Below are 18,305 nucleotides of genomic sequence, written 5' to 3'. Positions count from 1 at the left end.
AGAACGAATAAATGAATGCGGCATCCAATACGAATCACCAATAGAATCTGACAAATAAATGTGGCAAACTGTGATGATCAACCTCCAAAATGAAGAGACAAATGCAGCAACCGATATGAGACAGATATCAAAATGGATAAATCAATGCAGCACCCTAAATAAATCAAGCCAAAATAAAATGAATAAATGTGGCACCTTCCACATGAAGCCAAGCGCTAAAATAGCCAACTCAATATGGAGCCTCGCGCCTTATTTGACCTCAGAGCAGCGCTGAAATTCCAATCAACTATTCAAATCATAACAGGAGCGCGGGAGGGGAAGCTGAGCACCCTCAACTCCTCCTCTGTAGCTTGATGGGAAAGGAGAGGGGAAAAATGCAGATGGAAGTTAAGCGAGAATGGGCCTGGCGAGACAAGGAAAGGCAGATTACACAAATAAAATGCAAAAGAAAAAAAAAAAGAAAAAAAAATCCGTTTTTTCAGCTTTTTGTTTTTATTCTTCACACGGCGGAACAATTTCACGCAGTCGTAAAAAGACACACTCCGCTAAATTAAAAAGAACGCGTTTCATTTCCAAATAGCAAACGAACATATTCACCGGAGAATAGAGAGAGAGAGAGAGAGAGAGAGAGAGAGAGAGAGAGAGAGAGAGAGAGAGAGAGAGTTGAACCAATTTCGAAGGTGAAACAGTTGAGTACTTATAGATTTTTCACATTAAAAATCGTCGAAATATTACATATGTTTGTAAAACCCTTAATACCCTTTCATCTAGTTGCGGCAGCAGGGTTAGAAATTTAAAAAGCACTTTGGCAATCTACATAAGAGCCGTTACCAATTACATTAGTTTAGAAACTTCTTTTTTAGGATAAGCAATTCATCAAACACAACGAATATGACTTTTTACAACTACTCATTTTTTGAATGAGGAGCTCTAGTTTTCATTTCCTTACTCGTAAGACAATATTAGGACGAACAGGTTGGTCATGCTGGAGAAGCCCAGCATTCGGAAAGTGGCAATGGTGTCAGGGCAGCCCACAAAATGATTAATGATCTATCCGTGGGAGAAAAGAAAAAGATGATAATACCTGTCAAAAGGAGTGATAAGACATCAATAACGTAAGAAGAAAAGGAAAGACATCGCTGGGTGGGAAGTTTTTGTGAAGACATGAATAAGAGATATGAGGGGGATAATTTGATTGATAGACAAGTTGGGGAAGACCTGAATATGACTATTGAAGAATTCACAGTTTCTGAAGTGGAATAAATAAAGGAAAACTTTGGAGAGGGGGAACACCTGGTTACGGTGGGATCACTGCAAGGATTATTATATCAGAAAATGACGTGGAACCTCGTATATTATTTTTAAATGTTTTGCAGATTATGGAATTAGAAAACTGCTTGATAATTATGAACCGATCTTCACAGCTAATGTACCAAATAAAGGTGAACCGATACGAATAAGATCATTATAACAGCACTGCATATACGTCGGTTGTAATAGAAAAATATCTAGTACGCACATTTTCAGTAGACTAAAGAAAGTAACTGATAACGGTTTTGGAAATGAACAAGCTGGTTTCATAAAAAAAATGCATAATACACGTTTTTATTAAAATAAACTAGAAGTGAAAATGATTTTTTTCACACACACCAGGATTTTCTTACAATCAATCGTGTCTACAAAAATAAAAGCATAGGCGCCAAACATGGAAGGAAGTGCTACAAGAAAAGAAATATATATATCTTTCATTTTTTGTGTAGCATTTCCTTCCATGTTGGAATCCAAGCTTTTATTTTTGTAGACATGTTTAACTGTAACAAAATCCTGGTGTCTCAAAACATTTATTTTTCACTTTTCAGTGCACTTTAATAAAAGGGTGTTTAATTTTGCCTTTTATAAAGTTTTGAAAAAAATTGTACCTCATTTATGATTGTACCTAACGAAATTGATATCCTGCCGAGTCAAAGAAGGCGTGAAAAATCCGCAGTTATTAACCCTTTCACCCAGTCAAAGAAGTGAAAAATTAGAAGTTTCATACAAATCCTGAGATACTGGGAGAGGTCACTGTAGGGTTATTAGAGGACACTGCTGACCTATTGATCATTTAAGGTTGTACTGACACCGGAATTGAGTAACCACGCAAAATTTCAAGTCTATCGGATGAGGGGAACAGGTCGAAAATTGAGTTACATGATTTGATCCAGACAGACAGACAGACAGACGCAGGTCAAGTTAAATAAAAAGGACCATGTGATAAAAAGGAAAAAGTTGCACAGATCAAATTTTTGTATCCAGCCGTTTTGTGAAAGTCTATGGAATCTTAAAAATGGGCTTTGTTGATTAAGAGAAGGCATCTGACAGACCTACTTATATTATGGAAGGTCTGTCATTATGGCATTCCCGTTAAGTATATAGAGCTAAGTGAACGAAATAGAAACGCAAAGTTAGTCTTGGAGTTTTGTCACCTGAATTTGCAATTGAATAGTGGGAAAGTACACGGGAATGTTATTTAACTTCGGCTGTTTTTTTTTTAAATTCTGCAATGGAAAAAGGGGTAGGAGAGAAAAAGAAATTTTAGATCAGAGTAACGACAGAATATGTAGTCAGCTGAGCACCAAAGCTTCAGAAAGAATGCTTAATACAATGCATCAAATATCTAGAGAAAAACATAAGTAATGAGGACGGAATTTGCACAGAGGGATGAAATAACATTGAAAATGGAGAAAGGAACGATACGGTTGAATCTTGCAAATTTAAGGAACGGCTACAAATATTATAGGTTCTCTTCAGATGTAATTTGGAAAAAGCCTAAACAAGGTACATGAAGCACTTGGTGAGCTGAATCAGATTTTGACCCCTCAAGGATTGAAAGTTAAGTATATCTTAGTTTAAACAGACCACTGAACCCATTAACAGCTTTCCTAGGGGCTGGCCCAAAGGATTAAATTTTTTTTTTTTTTTTTTTTACGTGGGCGAGGAACCAATTGGTTTCTTAGCAACGGGACCTACAGCTTATTGTGGGATCCGAACCACATTATACCGAAAAGTGAATTTCTAATCGCCTGAAATAAATTCCTCTGATTCCTCACTGAGCGGGAAGCGGACTCGGGTTATCTATCAGATTAATAATCGAACACAGAACCCACTTCGCACTAACTGAAATTGTGTACGAAAGTTTGGACATGAATCACGGTAAGACAATCCTGCACTATCATCTAAAGGTTTTTTATTTGAGAATAAATCTTTCAGATGAATAACAAGGGCCAGATTGCAGGATAATGTCATATAGGATACCATAAAGGGAATTATAACATGGGCCAAATGGCAGGATAATGTCATATAGGATACCATAAAGGAAATTATGCAAGTTCCTTATGTGTATGGGCTGATGACGAAAGGGAGGAGGAGATGGCGTGGACATGCCCTCGGCACTACCCCTGAAGGAATAGTACGTGATAGGTCAGTTGGGCTCCTGTGGGCAACAGAAGAGATCGAAGAGCCAGGTTTACTTGCATGGTAACTAGGGGAAAGGGGGATGGAGATGAGTGGAGATTTGTGGAAGATAAAGCACAGGAGACACGAGAGTGGCGGAATTTCACAAAAGCCCTTTGCGTCAAGTAGTGTTGTGGCGATGATAATGGTGATGATGACGATGATGATGATCATGTTGCCATAATCCAGATAACAATGAATCACCTCCACCATTATTCATCGTTCCTACATTGCGATTCGTCACAAAGAGGGCAGCGAAAACATCAGTAAGAAAACAAACTAAAAACCATCACAACCACAGACAACCACCTCATTCTTTTTCTGTATTCCTCTGATAAATACTCTTGTTTTTATCTATAGCAAAATGCTAACATCACTGACCGTCTAAGAGATACGCAAAATCAATGTAATCTAATCGTGGTCATCTCTCAAATGATTCATTTTTTCACTTTTTGGCTTCGATAATTTTGGTAACAGTTTCTTCCAATAACTTCTCGCAATGATACCTTACTTTACATGCCATGCCACACCTGTTCACCTGAAATAATCAATCAATCATTTCCTGTGGCACCCAAGGGGATGGTAGTGTCACGATGAACTCACGCCATCCCCATTCTGTCCTGGGCTTTCTCCTCAAGATCTTCCAAACACTCGGAAACATTCTTGAGATATCATTTTCACAAACTGAGAGAGAGAGAGACAGAGACTGACCAAGCGTTGCTACTATAAAAATTTGATGGCCGCGTAAACATGATGGGAAATTACTTTTATGTAGCGACTAAAAAAATAATTGATGAGAGAGAGAGAGAGAGAGAGAGAGAGAGAGAGAGAGAGAGAGAGAGAGAGAGAGAGATACTTTTATCTATCAATTTCCCGACAGTTAACATCAGAAATTAGTGATCAGTCCATTGAAAACTAATATTCATTCTTTGACATTTCTTCAGATAGTCATTGGACACTCGCTTATCACCTGAAATCCACAAGAAGAGGAAAACTAGACATTTGCGAAATAAACAGCAAAGCTAAAATCTTAACCGACGAATACTCACCGACGGCAGGCCCTGAAGAGCGAGAAGGTTGATCATGGTGTGGGCCGTGGTTGAAAGGTTGAGGGCACGGGTCGTTTCTCCTGTCAGGGAGTAAGGTGACGGGACAAGCTTCCGGTCCCCCACCTCTCCGTTGGGCTCCCACCACGCCCCGTGGGACGACTGCTGGGCCAAGATGAACCTATCGATGAGGAAAAAATGAAAGGGCAATGAATTTGGAAGGTTACGGAAACTGACACGAATGCAAAGAGCAGAGTACCTATCTTGAGTTGAGTTGAAGAATATAGAATTTAGGCCAAAGGCCAAGCACTGGAACCTACGAGGTCATTCGGCGCTGAAATGGAAATTGACAGTAAAAGGTTTGAAAGGTGTAACAGGAGGAAAACCTAGCAGTTGCACTATGAATCAATTATTAGGAGAGGGTGGAAAGGAAGATGAAGAGAATATGAAAGGAGGGACAGTAAAGGAACGAAAGTGGTTGCAGCTAAGGGCCGAGGGCACGCTGTAAAGAACCTTAAGTAATGCCTACGGTGCATCGCATGAGGTCCACTGACAGCACAATTCCCCCACGGGGAAGTACCTATTTTGGTCATCCCCTTATTATAAAATTTGCAAGTATTTAAAAACCACAACTCGAAAAGAAAAGGACGAAAATTGATTATCGAAAGGAAAATTTGGTCTGAATCGTGTTATACTTTACTCATTGCCTTACATTAATACAGTAACACTACTTTTCTAGAAAACTGTTATTACTCCGAAACAAATAGCTACATGGTAAATATATCAAAGTGGAATGTGGATTTTGGAACGTTAAACTATTAAAGTTAGCACAAATATCAAAGTATAAAGTGATCAAATATTTCTTCACCTCGACATTTCCACCAATGTTCTACCGGCGCAGCTGATGAAACATTAGTACAATTCAGAGGAGTAACGATTTCAATAACAAAAAATTGAATTTTTTGAAGAACCAAACATTCCTCTCTATATATTTACGATCATCAGACTATCCTAAAATCACCGCGAATCCAAAGTTTTTATAACAGCAGCAAACCTCAGAAATAAGTACAATTATTTCCAATACTCACTTGAGGGCCTTGTCCGTGACTTGAGGATCCACGTACAAGAAATGGGACCAATTGACGGACACTTCATTTAAGGCCCTCAGGGCCATGGATGTCACCCACACCGAACTCGTCTGACTTGTTCTGTAAAAGATGAAATTTATTATTATTATTATTATTATTATTATTATTATTATTATTATTATTATTATTATTAGGCGAAGAAATCCACAGTGGTGTGGATATGAATATATATTTTAGAAATATATATACAAAATGGAACTTTTGAAAAGGAGAATTGAGCAGCTTCTCGAAAGGTCTCTTTTGTATACTATATATTTCTAAAAATATATTTAAACACACACACACACATATACGTATATATAAGTGTGTGTGTGTGTATCTATACCATATTAATATTCAGTTATATGTAAAGAAAAGTGTCCTTACTTTAAAGACAATTCGAAATAAGTCATAAAATTGAATTGAGTGGAAAAAAGTGGCCTTCCATCGCAAAAACTGCAAAAGCCAAAATTGTAACTGAAGTTTGGCTTAACTAAAATCATTATGAAATCTTTCGTTCGTGGCAAAGAAAGTCGTGCAGTCTATGGATATAAAATGCGAACAATGCAGATTTCATCAAAGACAGGACACAAATGAAAAGATTAAAAACCAAATTCACATTTACATTTCCCCCAATTTTCCCTGACTTTTGGGTAACCATGACAACAACACCTTTGTTTGTTCCATTCCAGCTCACACATTGTCGTATCCCTTTGTTGACTCTGACATTGTAAACAAACTAATATAAACAATTTACCAGCGGCGACCCTAATTCACAACAGCCCTTTTCTGCGAGACACGATCTTTTTCAAATGATTGATCCATTTATGGCTGGATTTCATTAACTTGAACCTACAATCCTGTCTGCAGTATCTAAATATTTGCCTCCAATTTTCCCTCGGATTTGCCAGAGTTAATCACCCTTGCCTGGACATTAATTAATTTTCACACATGTCGACGGGGGTCCGCTCACAACACAGGCACACGCTGAAGAACACCTTTTGCGCCACTGAAATTACGTTTCCAAGCCTGGAATGATTAGAATTTTAGGCCAAAGTATATTGCAGTTCTGACTCAAAAGGCTGACTCGAATGAATCACTTTATACACTGCTGAACTACGTCTCTTTTTCATCCAGTCTTGATTGCTCTTGGCAGCAATCAGACCTAACAAGATATTAGGCTTATTTGCACACACTTCAGTTATACAATTCTTGCTTCTTTTTCTATGATACTGGTTATCCATGGTCAATGCCTCCCACTCTGGAGAAGCGCCCACATCTTCTGCCTCAAGTTCTTACAATACCAATGCAAAAGTTTTTAGTCGTAGTTTCGGCGCACGAAGTAGCAAGTTACTCTATCATTTATTATTTTCTGGGAATCAGAACCTCCAAATACAAAGGACGAACTGCGTAAAATATACTACATACATACACACACACACACACACACACACTATGCTACTAATATATATACAAATACACACGCACAGTGTGTGTATGTGTAATTATAGCAGCCAACCACAATGTCCTCTTAACTTCTCGAATTCTTCGCGCTTTTTTGGATACGCTTGTCACTACAAAGCCTAAGCTCCAAGAACAAGACAATCTGAAGTAGTTAAGATGCGAAGCAGCGAGAAACAAACCCGCATCAACGAGAGAGAGAGAGAGAGAGAGAGAGAGAGAGAGAGAGAGAGAGAGAGATACGTCCACTCTCGTGCATGACTTTTCAATCCTCTCTTACACTTTTCACTTTTTATTCATTTCTGCGAATTCTTCCCCTGATTATGCTGTCAACGCTACGCCCGTCTGCATACAGTTGCTCAGTTGCTCCTTGAAGTTATCGTTCTGCTCTTATTTGCAGCTTCATCCATTACTATGATCAGCGGAAAAAAAAATGTGATGCCGATTCTTCGATGGATACCAGTATTTATAACATTCACCACGCATGGACACACATTATGTATAATATATATATATATATATATATATATATATGTATAGAATATATATATGTATAGAATATATATATATATATATATATAATATATTATATATATATATATATATATTTAGAAACCATCTATCATCAACAGGTCACGCAAATATCGGATCGGCAGCCCAAGAGAGAGTTGGGTGAATGTTCCCCAGCAACAAGCAGCGAACTCGGAAGCACTCACCTGTAATACTTGAAGCCTCCATCGCGGGTCTGGTAGGCCAGAAGGGTTTGGTAGAGTAAAGCCAATTTCCTAAAAATGTCGCGCTCGCTCAGGGGAGGTTGCTGCGCTGTCTCCTTCCAGTGCTTCATCTGAAGCACCGTCAGGAGGAAGCTGAAGACGACTGGTTCACAACCGACCTGGACACAGAAAAAATATATGTGTAAATATATCTGTTGTATTTAAATATTCATTATAGGTAAAACCTGACTAAATGTTAATAACCAACATATTCCGAATTATTCAACTCATGCTCTATGAATAAGGGTAGGGGTCTGTTAACTCATGACTGACAGTTCAGGACGACTGAAAAATACTTTAAGAAAAAATATTTTTAATGATTGTCAAATGATATTCAGGATAAAAATCAGCAACTACATATTGTCTACATATGAATAAACTCTGAAATCTCCGATTCAAAACCACCCTGAACAACTACAAAAGTGCCACGGGTAGCACCGGACAAATGAACGAAAATGCTCAGTAATTGAGTACACATGAATGCCGCATTGCGCTATGGCTGAATTTATTATACCAAAGAATGGAACAGAAATACATATTTACAGATCTGATATAAATAACAGTATAAATAACTGAAATGAACGGGTACGCAATACATGCATTTTAAATTATAAAAGAATTACTGCAGTGCAACCGAATGACTCAATGTTTATGAAATGTAAGAATCAAAATATCTAAAACTTTATCATGAATAAATCAATCTACTAAACAGCATGAATGAACAGGGATGATATAAACGAGACTAAGCATTTATGTATATTCTTGCGGTCTGAGAAACTAATTGATATTGTAATTACAATCGAGGGAAATGAATCAAAAACAGAAAAAACAACCCGGAGAGATAGCTTCGCGATCTGCCAGACGCTGATTATTAAAAGCAATTATCTGGAGATGCCGAGTAATTCCTTTGTCTGTCTTATGCAATTTATAACTCGAGACACGCGCGCTTCCTTCTTAAAAGTTGTGAAATGTAATTATTTCAGAGGATTAGGGAATGAATTCTCTCTCCAATTACTCAAGGCAACACTTAAAAACCAATTTTTTCAGCCTTTAACAAGCGCAACGGGAAATCTTTTCAAGAATTACAGTGACCTCACAAATAACATTACTGGAAAGGTGGTTCGAAGATAACCTCATAAGCTCTGAATATATGAACGGCGTATATATATATATATATATATATATATATATATATATATATATATATATATATATATATATATATATATATATATATATATATATATATATATATATATATATATATATATATATATATATATATATATATATATATATATATATATATATATATGCTTAAAAAATCACTGTAGATGCACGTGACTTCATAAATAAGCGAATTCCACAGGAAAATGATAGTCAGAAATCCAAGCGCATTCGTCTTTACTCAGACATTGTCAAGGAGTTAATGAAGTACAATTGGAGAGAAAGGTCTCAGGTACAACACAAGATCAAGAATACCAGATGGTTAATTGTCAAAAGGGTAAAAATTAAAAGAGATAATCCAGGATTATCGGATATCACACGTCACACCTAAACAGATTGACCCTAATGAAAAAAGTTGAAGATATATATAAGCAACAAAATTAATATATTCAGTTTTTACATGTTTTGGACTGTAAAGAAACTTTGTAATTTCGGTTAGGGTCAATCTGTTTAGGTTTGTGACCGTGTGATATCCGAATAAATCCTGGACTTATCTCTTTTAATTTTTACACTTTTGACAATTAACCATCTGGTATTCTTGATCATGTGTTGTACCTGAGCCTTTCTCTCCAATTGTACCTCATTAACTCCTTGACAATGTCTGAGTAAAGACGAATGCGCTTGGATTTCTGACTACATTTTTCCTGTGGAATTCGCTTTTTTTCTATATATATATATTTTATATATATATTATATATATATATATATATATATAATATATATATATATATATATATATATATAAATATATATATATATATATATATATATATATATATATATATATTATATATATATATATATATGCTCGAAGAATATAAACGGCGTGTGTGTGCGTGTATATATATATCTATATATATATATATATATATATATATATATATATCATATATATATATATATATATAAGAGAGAGAAAACAATTTACTGTGGAAAAAAACTTACAAAGTACCGCACAATAGAAGAACAAAAATAATGGACGAAACTCACCGTCGGCAGCCCGAGCACCTCTTCCGAGGTGACAGGGGTGTCAGGAAAAGCTGCCGAGACAGATCCCCCGAAAACAGAGACGTGGGCGATGTGTGACTTCTCCACAGCGCCCTCGGACACGTTCACATCCAGAAAGGTGAAGAAGTAGGCCCGGTTACTCAGGTCCAGCATCAGGGAAGTGTGGAACTGCTGCAGGGCTCCCATGGGCTGAGTGATTGGGTGAGGAAAACTACCAGTTACTTTGGTATTCGGATCAAAACAAATTTCATTTCGTTTAGTGCGAGTTCATGAATATTGCTGTGGAATGGAATGGAATGTAGAATTCAGGCCAAACACCAAGCACTGGGACTGCGTGGTCATTCAGCACTAAAAGGGATATTGAGAGTAGAAAGGTTTGAAAGGTGTAACAGGAGGACAAACTGTGGCAGTTGAACGATGAAACAATTGTTGGGAGAAGGTGGATGACAAGAAGGAAGAAAGAGAATATGAACAGAGGTAGTCAAGTATAAGGAATGAAAGAGGATGCAGCTAAAGGGCCGAAGGGACGTAGCAAACAACCTTGAGTAATGTCTTCAATGCACCGTGTGAGGTTCACTGGCGCTGCCACTTCCTCTCTCCCAACCCCCTCCCCCTTTGGAAATTTCTGCTGTGAAATCAACTGTGAATTATTACTGGGCAAAACTTTATATTTGGAAGGAAACATGAGCTACTTTGAAGTTCCATCGGTTATCATGATATTAATGTCCCATGCATTGTTTAAAAAAAAAAAAACATAGATTTGAAGGAAAAAGCATAAAAAATCCTGCAATATAACTGTCATTACTTTTCCATATATCAAAGATATTTGTTGACTATACGAACACACTAGACGTGCACCAAGAATATATTAAAAATAGTTTTTTTTTTATCTGGAAAAGAAGGTTGCCTGATAAAGAAATACTGAAGTAAAATATTTCACAGAAGCAATTAAAAGTAGTGATTATTATTTCAAATTCACTACACAACAAAAAATAACCCACCAATAAATAAAATGAAAAGAAACTATCACACACGACCACTGTTCCTTTAGGCTCATCATAATCATAGTTTCTTAATACTTTTAAATTTCTCTCGTGTGTTGTTAAGTTTCATCCGAACCTATATCATTTGCTTGCGAGAATGAGCACAGTAGTACTATAGTACAAATAACTGAAAAATAATTTACCTTGCAATGACCAGAATTAGCTCATCGTCGTCAAAATTCAAAACAAAAACTGCCTATACTATCATATTAATTATCATCAAGGTCTACAAAATATTGCTTGTAATCGTTTATCAATATGACTGGCGTGAGTTGTGGCTCCTCAGTCTATAATAAAGTATATTAATAAAAACGAGTGCACGTTGCCAGCCATTAACAGAGAGAGAGAGAGAGAGAGAGAGAGAGAGAGAGAGAGAGAGAGAGAGAGAGACAAGAATCCGATTAGTAGACCAAACATTACGAGTTAGATAAAACAAACATAAAATTCATAAGGAAGTTCTTTGCCCGTAACGTACAGAATAAATTTTGGAAGATAGGGAGTTTAAGCTTGCAAATGGACTCGATACGAGCAAAGACTTGCATGCAAATGCCAACGCCCCGATTAAGGAAGCGTGTGAATGCATAAAACGGGACAATAAGCCCTATTCAACTGTTGCACTGCTCTTGGTTAATTTAAAGAGAGGGTATTTATTGCATGGGTGGGTCGAGTATAGATGCGAATTTTTGTGTTCTAATTTATTTAAACAGGGAATACGGCTTTCTGAGGCCAGATATGACACGTTTCATCTCGCAGTTTCTTTCACGGAAGAGAGAGAGAGAGAGAGAGAGAGAGAGAGAGAGAGAGAGAGAGAGAGAGAGAGAGAGAGAGAGAGAGAGAGAGATTTAACACAGTTATGTTACGTTTAAATCTCATTACCTCAATGAATATCTTGACCTCTTCTTGAAGCTTCTTGTCCGAGAGCGATGCCTGGACGATGATGGTGATGGTGCCCAGCTCGACGGGCACGATGGGCAGGTAGAGGGTATGAGTCTCGCCTGCTTCCACCAAGACCTCGTGCTCATGCTCTCCGCTCACCATTCGGCGCTGGATATGGCCGCTTGAGGGCTGTTGACGAAGCAGAAAAAAATAATAGTGACTTGCAATGTATGAATGCGTTACACTCTGTACGAGCAAAACAGTACAAATGTAAACATGTTTTTAAGGCATCTTTTAATCTGGAGGAATTACACTGGGCTCCTCCTCAGATGAAAATTAATAATTCAATGCAGCTAATGCTAATAAAGTCAATCAGCAAAGACAAAAACAAAAATGAATATCAACATTACATAAAGATCGCCGAAGTAGCATCGATGAACGAAGCATTATTTGTATTGCCACTTCTGATTGACTCCTTGTGTGCAATCTAACGTTGATATACCGAACGACCCGATTCCGTTAGTAAACATCGACACAATCATTTTAAGGAATACATTAAACCGCTGAAGTTCAGTCAACTCTGTGAGAGTTCTAGACTAAAATCTGTCCTATTGTACGAAATTATTAAAAACTGACATAACGTCCAACTGATCCAGTTTTTTCGATGTTTATTATCCTTGACAAATGGAATCACTCACGATGGCGTAACGAGGTTGTTACTGTCTGCTGAAAATCAGTTAAAAGTTTTTCTTGCTTAAAAATTTTATTTTTTGAATGAAGCAGAGGGGTCACCCAACCTCATGAAGCAATGTCAAAAAGGACATTTTGCAGGCTCGTAAGAATAATGAAAAAAAAGAAAAAAAAAGCAGAGATTAATTTTCTCGTCACAATAAGAAGAAATAAACGTAATCATTACTACGTGTATCTAAAAAAAGTAATAAAACACTGTCATTATCACGTATAATTAATACACCCAAATAGCCACTTTACTGTTAGATTCCCTTGCGCGTGTAACTCTCAATGTCCCTCATTGATAGACACAGCTGATTAAGTTGGAAACTTTCTTTGTTTAGATGCTAATAGAACAGATAACGTCAACATACCTCTACCAAGAGGTATTGCGTGGAGGAATGCTACTTAATAATTCTCTTGCAAAGCATTCCATATACAAATACTTGAAAATGGGGAAAAAGGAAAGCAAATGACACAACCAAAAGTCCGTTGATAAAATTCTCCATTAAAAGTAACAAGGTGTGATCCGACCTCCAGCTTACTTGGGACGCGTGCAAGATTTTCCCCTGACAAATAAGTTGCAAACATGATATTTTAACGTGAAGTGGTCTTCGTAATCACTACTCATAATTGGTACTAGTCACGCTAACAACAAGGATCAAATAAAAAGGACACAAATTAAACACGTTCATATATTCTCAGTTACAAATGGAAACACAAGATAATTTAACAGAAATAGAGCCTCTAAATTCAGTACATCAATAAATTAAAACGTGCTAAAGTATACGGACAGAGAGCCCGATGTTTCACCAACGAAAATGAAAATAATACGACATATTTTATTAGAAATATTTTCTGTACCGTTTAATAAACACATTATTCAATTTTCTTACATTTTCATTATAATAAATAAATGATAAATATCCTATCCTAAAATTTCTGTATCTTTAACTCAACGCGAAACTCCTCTTTTTCAGACTTTTCCTAACACCCCCACCCCTAACAACAAAGTAGTCTGTAGGCTTACTCCCCGAGTAAGCGAAAATATTATCAATAACGCACAACTTTATGTGGTCTATCAAAATCGGGGAGGGAAGCGGTGACAGGTAAGGATTCAACTTATCTAATTCTCTTTTTAAAAAGTTTTAAGGTACACCCAACATCAACTTTGGTAAACAAAGAGACTATATCGTAACTCATCATCTTTCTCTGACTGAGAGAAATTTCTTTTAGTTTTTCCATGAAAAGCAAATTATTTTTGGTACGAACATTAGAAATCTTACAAAGCAGCGAAGAAAAGTTCCCACGGTAACCATTTAGTAAAGGGATAAAAAGGCCCAGCGCCCCCACCCTTTTAAACTAATGGGGCGGAATGAATAGTTTGGTTTATGGACTGTTGGAAGAGCATACAGATATGGTAAACAAGAACAACTTTTGATGAATTCGTTCCAGTCGAAATAAACGTTTCTAACTATTTCCTTACGCTTTCTGCTAAAATGAGCCTGAACACAGAGAGGGAAAAAAAAGTTAATTCTCAGTACGTTTCTCTAGTACTAATCAGCTATTGTATCTTATAACTATTTTGATTTGTCCAGTTTTTGGGATTTTGCCACTTTTATAAGCTTTTTGATGACAATGATGCTGCCCTTTTTCAGGTAATTGAAACCTTTCTAGTGATGGAATATTCTTCGCCATTCATACTTTTCGTACAGGCTTCACACAGAAGACGTTTAAAACAGTGACACCCTATCAGACACAGGAACTGCTTTGATTTCTCTAGAGTATTGGAGGCCTTCAAAAACACGGGGTTCTATTTATGCCTACAAAATAAGAAACTTACGAAATCGAATAAATGATACAGATGATCTAAAGTGTAAGTTATACAGTTTTGAACGTACAAAAATTAAGACAGGTCACAATGAAATTATGGAGATTTAGTAATGAAAATACATTGGGTTTTATATATATATATTATATAGATATATATATATATATATATATATTATGATAGAAATAGATATATATATATATATATATGAAATATATATATATATATATTATATATATATATATTATAAATATATATAATATATATGTATAAATCTAATAATATATATATATTATATACATATATATATATAATATAATAATATATATATATACTAAATATTATATATATAATATATATATATTATATTATATATATATAATATATATTATATACACTGCCCTATTACTAGATAAAGAAAGGAAAATGCAGTTATACTGATAAGTAATATTAAGCACAGAAGAAAGAAAATCGCCAGAGGAAAAACGACTTGTAATTTCCCAGAGATCACATTCCTAATCAGCGTTGCGGCCATCTGAGGCGGCTGCGAGATACCACCAATAGTCTAGAAACTTTTTATTGCTTCTTCAAACAACACATATAGGATTATGGCGAAAGGCATAATACCCATGACGATTTCTTTGGCAGATTCAACGCTACAGGATAATGAGGAAAGTTGCTGAGAAAGTTTTGAACGCAAAGATGTAATCTAGAGGTGTAAATTCAACAAAATAACCCTCCTTGTTTTTCCACAAAATCATGCTACGTGGAACTTAACCATGTATCTCTTTGGCAAAACAAACAATGCCTAACCTTTTTAACACATAATCATCCAGAGCCTTCTTCCCACCACACTTTACGCTTTAGAGCTTATAATTATATGGAAAGCCGAACTATGATTTTGATACTGTATATCAACTGTACTTCTCTGAAAACTTATCAAGCATTGCAGTGCGTACAAATTCACACACACACATATACATACTTACATACATACATTCACACACACAACGATTAATACATAAATATATATTCTTATATAAAATTCAGGGTTTCATACAAAAATACCAGTTAACTTATCCACAAATTCAGACCCCTTGATAGTATAGTGGATAAGTTATTTGCGGCTTAAAATGTCAGAGCGTTCAGCGATAAATACATTGTACACATATATACATACACACACACACACACACACACACACATATATATGTATAATATTAGAAGTATATATTTACTGGACCTGACTGCAAGAGAGAATTGCCTTAATATACAAGTATACCGAAATGAATGAGAAGCCGAAAGAGGGTAATGGCATAACTTTCCTTATGCAGTGGTTGACCGAGACTATACAGATCACACCAACGCCATCTTCAAGATGGCGATGATCACACTCGTATCAAAGCCTACTATGAGATTCAGGGCTTCTGTAACACGGTTTTTTGGCAATAACTTTTTATCTATGCATTTCATAGATATAACGCTTATTCAGAATACACATTATATCTACACATAAATTTTGACTGTATTCTGCATTACGTAGGTTGAATAAATTTGGTACTTATAATGTAAAAGTGGCCTTTTTTGAAGACGGGCCAACTTACTCAGAGATAAGGTTTCGAATGCACTCGTTACGTAACTTATGACAGCATTTCTTCCCTCTTTCTCGATGGATGATTGGCTATACGTAACGAAGGCTATACCTCTGGCAACAATGACAAAAATTTAAATACAAGCAAAGCAGTACACCTTTAAGAACTCTGAATCCTCTCCACTGATAATTTGTCATAATGAACAAACCAGCAAAATATGTTAATAAATACAAAAACACTTTGATTATTAGTCTAACTCCCAAAATAAGTGTCCTAAGAAATTATAATCTACTTTATAGGTCACAATCAGATTGACAAGATGTAGGGAATAGTTGGTAATTTTCAAAGACATAGTAGACAAGTTGATTTGATGACTGCTGTATCCAATGTCAAACAATTTTATTTATCGGCTATCTACCTATTTACTAAAAAAAAAAAAAAAAAAAAAAAAATAGACGGTATCGTATTTTGGCTTTAAACCTTCACCAATAATTATCATCAGAATGATGACGTCATGAGGCTCCACCCACTTTGGCCTCGTTATAATTCAGGATAACAATGAAGGCTATCATGGCCATTGTTGTATTAGAAAATCTAACTTCTGGCTATAAAAACTCATTTCTCGAGTAGTTGTAAGAAGTGCTAAATATCCTTAGGGATCCCAGCGTTGGCCTAAACGTTTAATTCATGTATATTGCTGCTATTACTAATTTAGCGGCACTGCTGCTACAGTAGTATTACTACGCTAGCACAGATACCCCCCCACCACATCTATGTATCGTTCCGCCATTCATAAAGTCTTTATACCCAACATGGTCGTACAGACTAAAGAAGACGAAAAAAAATGTTATCGGATGATCCGTTGGTCTGCTGGAGATTTTAGCACACATAAGCTTGTATTTACTTTGGATAAAAATCTTATTTTAACAAAAATAGTTATATAAAGGCCTGTTTACATACAACTCATCTCTCTATCTCTTCCTCTCTCTCTCTCTCTATCCTTCTCTTGGTGGCATAGTGAATAGTTAATGGAAATGTTCGAAATCCTGAATGACATTACAAAGTATTATAATCACGTTACGCTAAATACAAATCAGACCATAAACATTGGATTTAAACTAGAAACTGCATAATTACCTATTCAGACTATAGTAAGTATAGCCACGGGCTTTCTCTTGACTGCATAAAGTTGCAAGTCGTAAGACAAATGCAGTTTTGCAACCACGGGGACAATTCCAAATCCTGTTAGCCATTCTTGACTACTATAGGTTTCAGAGCTGATGGAATAAGGTGAATGGATTTCTGTCTAGTGGATGGGCGGGGCAACATTCGTAAAACGATGTTTACCTTGCTTACGTAATGAATGTTTTTCGACTCTTGGCTCGCAATCATTGGCCATGGCGTCGGCTAGATCATTTTTACTCTATAAAAATTAAAACTATCGGGTTTAGGTTATTGATAATGCTGACAAAATTTGTGTGTAGTTGTAAAATATACATATGTCAACTTTCAGCTACCTTCCGATGGCTTTGATAAGGAGCAAAATCCAAAAAACCGTGTTACAGAGGCCCTGAATTTTGTCATAGTAGTTTACATTACTTCGTTGTAAGCTATTCTTTGAACATCAACTTCTTCCCTTATGAATCCCTTTTCCTTACACATACGTTTACTTGAAATGCATGAAAACTCGGAAAGTCATTTTTATGAGTGCTTATATGAGGCCATGTATAACTAACTGTACGGGACAAATAAAGAAGCAAATGAACGCGCATATACCAGCACGTCAGTTTATGAATATAACATATAACTTTCGGCCTAATTTTATTCGGGTCGGTCCTGCAATGTGCCTTCACTTGAACGTAAGATTTTACATCTTAACTTTTGCGATTTCATCTGAGTTTGAGACACACGATATGCCCTTTGGATGGCACAGTGCTTTACTATGGCACGTTGGCACATAATCCCGAGGCTAATTTGTGATACCTTTTGGGCGTCATAATCATAAATGTCCACATTTTAAATCCTTAAGATCGTATTGATCCCGACATGATATGATCATGTTACCCTTCAACACTAAACAGCTGGGATTTTATCTGTCAG

The 18,305-nt window shown here is 36.2% G+C and overlaps 1 protein-coding gene across 5 annotated transcripts in view; it reads right to left on the bottom strand.

Annotated features, from left to right (window-relative positions):
* LOC135210364 (CD109 antigen-like) overlaps positions 1 to 18,305 on the bottom strand; it is a 1,440,954-nt gene that overhangs the window by 109,002 nt on the left and 1,313,647 nt on the right. For all 5 annotated transcript variants that reach the window (XM_064243260.1, XM_064243264.1, XM_064243262.1 and 2 more), the window contains 5 exons: positions 12,054 to 12,242; positions 10,117 to 10,323; positions 7,843 to 8,018; positions 5,627 to 5,746; positions 4,542 to 4,719 (listed from right to left, as the gene is read on the bottom strand). In XM_064243260.1, coding sequence (XP_064099330.1) covers positions 4,542 to 4,719; positions 5,627 to 5,746; positions 7,843 to 8,018; positions 10,117 to 10,323; positions 12,054 to 12,242 — 870 coding nt within the window. The remainder of the gene's footprint in view (positions 1 to 4,541; positions 4,720 to 5,626; positions 5,747 to 7,842; positions 8,019 to 10,116; positions 10,324 to 12,053; positions 12,243 to 18,305) is intronic.

The sequence above is a fragment of the Macrobrachium nipponense genome, chromosome 39 (assembly GCF_015104395.2).
Source record: "Macrobrachium nipponense isolate FS-2020 chromosome 39, ASM1510439v2, whole genome shotgun sequence".
NCBI classification, from domain to species: domain Eukaryota; kingdom Metazoa; phylum Arthropoda; class Malacostraca; order Decapoda; family Palaemonidae; genus Macrobrachium; species Macrobrachium nipponense.
The sequence above is the reverse complement of the archived record's forward strand: the minus strand, read 5'-3'. Positions and strand labels throughout refer to the sequence as shown.